Raw genomic sequence first — 5488 nt, 5'->3', positions numbered from 1 at the left:
AAGCGTAAATCAACGTGTGCTTTGATGGTTATGAGTGTAGTGGTACCTCAGTCATCAAGGACCAAACCTCAGTTTGGCTCCTTGGTATCTCATAAAGGAGGAATATTCTTCCATTGAGAGGCGATGTTTTCATCGATAGGGAGGCTCAGTCTCAAGGCGTGTCGGCTCAGTCTCTCGAAGGTACTCATAGAACTATGATGTGCGTGCATCCGTTCAGAGAAGAGAGTGTATGTACGTGTTTGTGAGCGTTTGCTTGTGTGTACCTGTTTCTCAAAAAGAAAGATTAGCGGCCGTCACAAAATAGCGTACGCCACAAAATAATAATAAAATTTGGGGAAAAAAACGTTGCACCAACGGAGCGTAGGCCACTAAGAAAGTTAGGCCAACATACAGCCCACCCTAGTAAAGAAGACCCAGTTCATTGTGTTGTTCCTCCTTTTGTTTCGGCCTTTATTACTTGTCTGCCTGTGGGCCCTGGGGCACGGTCACGCTCAGCACCGCGTTCACACGACAGTTGTTTCCTCCACTCGCCATGGGCGGCCCCTCCCCGAGCTCCCGCGCCTCCACGATCTAGCGCGGCGGGCTCGCGCTCTGCCGTTGGCGGCGCCGCCCAGGCTGCAGTTTCCGCGAGCTGGTTTCTGCCGTGGGGCACGACCTGCTAACCGCGCGGCATGGGGAGGAAGCCTGATCCGGCGAAGCCACACTACGGCGGCGGCTCCGCCTCGCCGAAGACGGCGAGGAGGGCTCAGCCTTCCCCGGTGTTCCTGGGCACGGCTCTGTTCGTCCTAGGCTTCGTATCGCTCTTCACCGGGCACATCGTCACCGACGCCGACTGGTCGCGGATCCGGAGCCGGTGGCGGTCCAATCAGGTGACTGATTGAAACTTTGCCCGTTTTACTGCATAGTAATAATTCGACAGAATTTTGGATAAGTTTTGGTTTACGCGGTTTGTTGAGTGTGATTTCTCTGGATAGAGTTTAATTCTGGTCAGTGAAAACTAGTACCGATGGCTACGCCTGTCACATCGTAACCTAGAAAGAAATTGAAGGGACTGAAGGAAGAGCTCACATTTTTGCCAAATATGCGTCGTTTTCCTAATAAACTAGCCAATCAAAAAATTCAGTATGTGTGGTTGAAAGATTACTAGTTACCGTCTTATCTGTTCATGCATAATCCATTGCAAACTTCCAAGTCATTCTCAATTGATATTGCTCTATGATACTAATAATGTGCAGGTTAGAAACACCGAACCCATTGATATTTGGAAATCAAGATATTCCAACTTGTACTACGGATGCAGTGGGAGGAGCCCAAAATTAAGATGTTAGTCTACTCGATCAGTCAAGTCCGTCCCTTTTAAACTATGTGAAGAGCGGCAAAATTTACAATCTTGAGGTTTCTCTGTGTTCATCTTCCAGCAGCTGTGCCGGAGAACAGTTCTACTGGCTACTTGCTGATTGCTACTAGCGGGGGACTGAACCAACAACGCATAGGGGTATAATCTTTTTTCAACTTGTAATTGATTTGTTTCTCTTATCCATTATATTACCATTATGATCTTCAGTTTCCAGATAACAGATGCTGTTGTTGTTGCCTGGATTTTGAATGCCACACTTGTTGTGCCCGAGTTAGACCACCACTCATTCTGGAAGGATGACAGGTGATTTAAGAACTTGAGATTACATGGCATATTCTATGGTTGTTTGCTCCTCACAGGTACTTGTCCTCATACTGCATGTGTTCTTTGCAGTGAATTCTCCGATATTTTTGACACGGACTGGTTCATATCGTACCTATCAAAGGATGTAACTGTTGTTAAAAGGATCCCTTATGAAGTTATGATATCAATGGATAAACTTCCATGGACCATGCGGACACCTAGAAAATCCATGCCTGAGTTTTACATTGATGAAGTTTTGCCTATTCTGATGCGAAGGAGAGTAAGTAATCCAAACAAGCGGTTTGGAACTTGTTGCATATTACTCCGTATTTATCGAGTACATGCTACTATTTATTGCTTCTATCCTTGTCAAGCATGTCATCATGTACAAACAGAAGTTATTTCATCTCGCAGTCTTTCTGCTTATTACTTTGTTTAATTTCAAGATATAACCATTGTATTCATCTGCTTTAGTGCAAAGTTACGTGTGTGATAACCTGAACATCTGGTTGTCTAATTACTTACTGTTGCATGGTCAGCTTGGTAGTCTCATTTGTTCGTTAAGAGAATACATCCTGATTTCCCTGAGGTATATTAAATACTGTGTTAATTGGCAGTGTATATGAAATCATTATAGCGATATGTGAGTCATCTGTTCTGATGAACTGAGGAATATATGAATACAGCTACATTTTCCTAGTAGCTCAGCTGTCGAAAATTTTGCAGGCTTTGCAGCTAACTAAGTTTGATTATCGGCTCGCCAATGATCTTGATGAAGAATTGCAGAAGTTACGGTGTCGAGTAAACTTTCATGCATTAAGATTCAAAAAGCCCATACAAACTTTGGGTAAAAAATTGGTGCGAAGATTGAGAGTCATGAGCTCACGATATGTCGCCATTCACTTGAGGTATGGTCCCTAAATGGAATTTATGAACATTTCGCTGAAAGTACGCATATTTTACTAAACATCAATTTTGGGTTATGTAATTAGGTTTGAACCTGACATGCTTGCATTTTCTGGCTGTTACTATGGTGGTGGTGAAAAAGAAAGAAAGGAACTGGCTGAAATTAGGAAACGGTGGGATACATTACCTGTAAGACTCTGAAACTTGGTGAGATAATGTGGTTTTCCTATCGAATAATTCTCAACAGATGGGTCCATAACTATAATTATCACTTTTCACTTCCTTTATTGTTGGCTCTTTGTTGGGTTTTGTGTTTCTCTTTTGCACCTACAACTACAAGAATATGTTGAGTATGATTTCCCAAAAGAACATGCTGTTTGAGATGATGATTTTACTTTAAGTTATGATATTTGCAGTGATTGGATTTTGGTCAGTTGGTGTCATTTAGTGTAAACTTTAAATGGTGAACTGATTTTAGATTGGTTATTACTAGCAGGACTTAAGTGCTGAGGATGAGCGCACCAGGGGAAAATGTCCATTAACTCCTCACGAAATTGGTTTAATGCTGCGAGCTGTTGGTTTTGGCAATGAAACTTACCTGTATGTTGCTTCTGGAGAAATATATGGCGGAGAAGAAACTCTTCGGCCTCTGCGCGAACTCTTTCCAAACTTCTACACCAAGGAGATGCTTGCTGGCGATGATCTGAAACCATTCCTTCCTTTTTCTTCACGATTGGCTGCTATCGACTTCATTGTATGTGATGAGAGTGATGTTTTTGTTACCAATAATAATGGAAACATGGCCAAGGTGTTAGCTGGACGCAGGTATATACATCCCTCTTTTTTTCTGGATATGTTTGGGTATTTTTAGAATATACTACATTTGTAGAATATATTGCAATACAATGCAAAGAAGTGAATTGAGGTACGGTCCACAGTGCCCATGCACCCTAGTTATCTTATCCCTATTCCCTAATGCTATATATGGTGTCTTTGTCTGTTGGTGGTAGTTTATTTATACTCGTTTGATTCTACATTTAATATGCTAATGGTCTTCATGTCCTATCAAATCTGTAGGCGATACATGGGCCATAAGAGAACTATTCGCCCAAACACGAGAAAGCTCAATGTATTATTTCAGACATGGAATCAAACGGGTTGGGATACATTTTCACGGAAGGTAAAGAAAATCCAGCGGGGCCTTATGGGGGAACCAGATGATCCCAGACATGGACGAGATGATTTCCATGAGATGCCATCATCTTGTATCTGCCAAAGAGTGCCAGTGAACAGATCGGCAACGATGCAAACTCGAAACTTGTTATCTCAAGTGAGGTAGACAACGAGAATTCTTGGAGATCAATTGAGCCTGGCCTTGATGCAAAGGGAAAGTACATATTTTGCAAGTTAAGAGGATGATGGAACTACAGATGCTGACGGCAGACGTAAAACCATGGCACGTCAGCTCATGATGTTCTGGTGGTTGGCACTTGGCAGGGATGACAAACACTTTGCATACTGTCAGCTCTAGATTAGTTCTGTTAATATGTTAGCTGAATCGAAGAAACTGCCACGGTAAGGAGCATGCCTAATATCTCGTATAACTAAACTAAAGAAACCACCACGGTAAGGAGCTATACGTACTAACTGGATGTATGTCATGCCTGTAACTGTGATTGTAATGTGTACATGAATGACTACGGTGTGCTGTCAATTACAACGTTGGTTTTTTTTTTTTGCTTTTTTTTTTCTCGTGTGTGTGTGTGGAAGGCAATAGTGCTTGGTATGCTTATTGTCTGGTAATGCAACAAGGCCTAACTGAACATGCATCTACTTGAGCCGCCTCCAACTTGGTGCGTTCAAAGTCGCCAATCTGTCTGTAACCTTTTACCTTGGACATGTCTTTTCCCATCAGAATACTAGCAACTTTAATACTCTGTCTTATGCCATGTTGCACGGATGTCGGCTTTGTTAGAAAACTGATGCCGTACAGATTAACTATGCAAATTATGTTTTTATATGCTGGTACCGACCTTTTTTGAGAGAGCAAGTGCCCAATTCTTCATTCATTAGGATCGAATTACTTCTACATAGTTTCTGTTGCTTTCTACATGATTCTTCTTCAGAACCCAAGTGACCTCTATAAGTACAAAGTACAAACACTGATAGTTTTAGTTCAAACTAAAAACACTGATAGTTTTAATCATATGTTAGTCCAGATATTTCTGCTTGCTTACAAAACATAGGAAGAATGAATTTTTTTGTTCTAAAATCAACCAGAATGTAGATAATAAAACTGTTCAAGGGTGCTGACCCAGATATTCTATATATAAGCATGCTGTTTAAACAAAAAAAAGCATGCTGTTTAAACAAAAAAAAGCATGCTGTTTTAACAAAAAGAGCATTTTATTTTCAACTTTTGAAAACAAACATACCATGCCCAAGGTTTGCGCTCTGTCTCAGCATTTCAATCGACTTAATTTTTTGCTACTGCATTGGAAAACATCTGTGCAAACAGAGTGAAGTCACACTGTTGTGGAATCACCACATTGTAAAATATACCAAACAAAAGTAAAATTAAAACGGCTGTAGGAGGTACTCCCTCCGTAAAGAAATATAAGAGTGTCTTACGGAGAGAGTACTTCTTTAGCTTTCAATATAATTATCAGTCTGTTTACATCCAAAAAATGGCCCTATATAGTCCTAGAAAAGCCTTATCTGATTAGATCCTTGATTCAAACTCAACCCAATCAAGTTTGGGGTGTTGGTTTCTTGGCGATGACAAGATAGAGGGGGCTTTCCTCAACGTTTGAGGGAGAGGCGCGGTGGTTGAAGGCCCAGATCCGGACGACGTCGTCGACGGTGAAGCTGCACTCGTTGATGAAATCGAGATACCCGGGCCCCCTGAGGGTCGTGCTGTGG

The 5488-nt window shown here is 41.7% G+C and overlaps 1 protein-coding gene across 3 annotated transcripts; it reads left to right on the top strand.

Annotated features, from left to right (window-relative positions):
* Window positions 1–455: 455 nt before the first annotated feature.
* LOC123054241 (O-fucosyltransferase 29) lies at window positions 456–4310 on the top strand. 3 transcript variants are annotated; one of them, XM_044477965.1, is made up of 9 exons: window positions 456–869; window positions 1236–1323; window positions 1422–1495; window positions 1572–1660; window positions 1751–1940; window positions 2387–2568; window positions 2653–2755; window positions 3060–3391; window positions 3644–4310. In XM_044477965.1, exons 1-9 carry the CDS (start codon window positions 672–674, stop codon window positions 3903–3905), a joined length of 1518 nt encoding a protein of 505 aa, XP_044333900.1. In that variant the 5' UTR covers window positions 456–671; the 3' UTR covers window positions 3906–4310. The 3 variants fall into 3 exon arrangements, with proteins under 3 accessions (XP_044333900.1, XP_044333898.1, XP_044333899.1); XM_044477963.1 differs by having other exon boundaries at window positions 458–869; window positions 1419–1495; XM_044477964.1 differs by having other exon boundaries at window positions 459–869; window positions 1419–1495; window positions 3063–3391.
* The last annotated feature ends 1178 nt before the right edge of the window (window positions 4311–5488 follow it).

This window comes from Triticum aestivum, chromosome 2D, assembly GCF_018294505.1.
Source record: "Triticum aestivum cultivar Chinese Spring chromosome 2D, IWGSC CS RefSeq v2.1, whole genome shotgun sequence".
In the NCBI taxonomy this organism is placed as follows: domain Eukaryota; kingdom Viridiplantae; phylum Streptophyta; class Magnoliopsida; order Poales; family Poaceae; genus Triticum; species Triticum aestivum.
Note: the sequence above shows the minus strand (reverse complement) of the source record. Positions and strands in the feature narration are given on the sequence as shown.

Coding starts and splice junctions, on each gene's coding strand:
- LOC123054241 (XM_044477963.1), top strand. CDS start 672: ATGGGGAGGAAGCCTGATCCGGCGAAGCCACACTACGGCGGCGGCTCC. Junction 870..1,235: donor GCCGGTGGCGGTCCAATCAG/GTGACTGATTGA, acceptor AATAATGTGCAG/GTTAGAAACACCGAACCCAT. Junction 1,661..1,750: donor TCATTCTGGAAGGATGACAG/GTGATTTAAGAA, acceptor TGTTCTTTGCAG/TGAATTCTCCGATATTTTTG.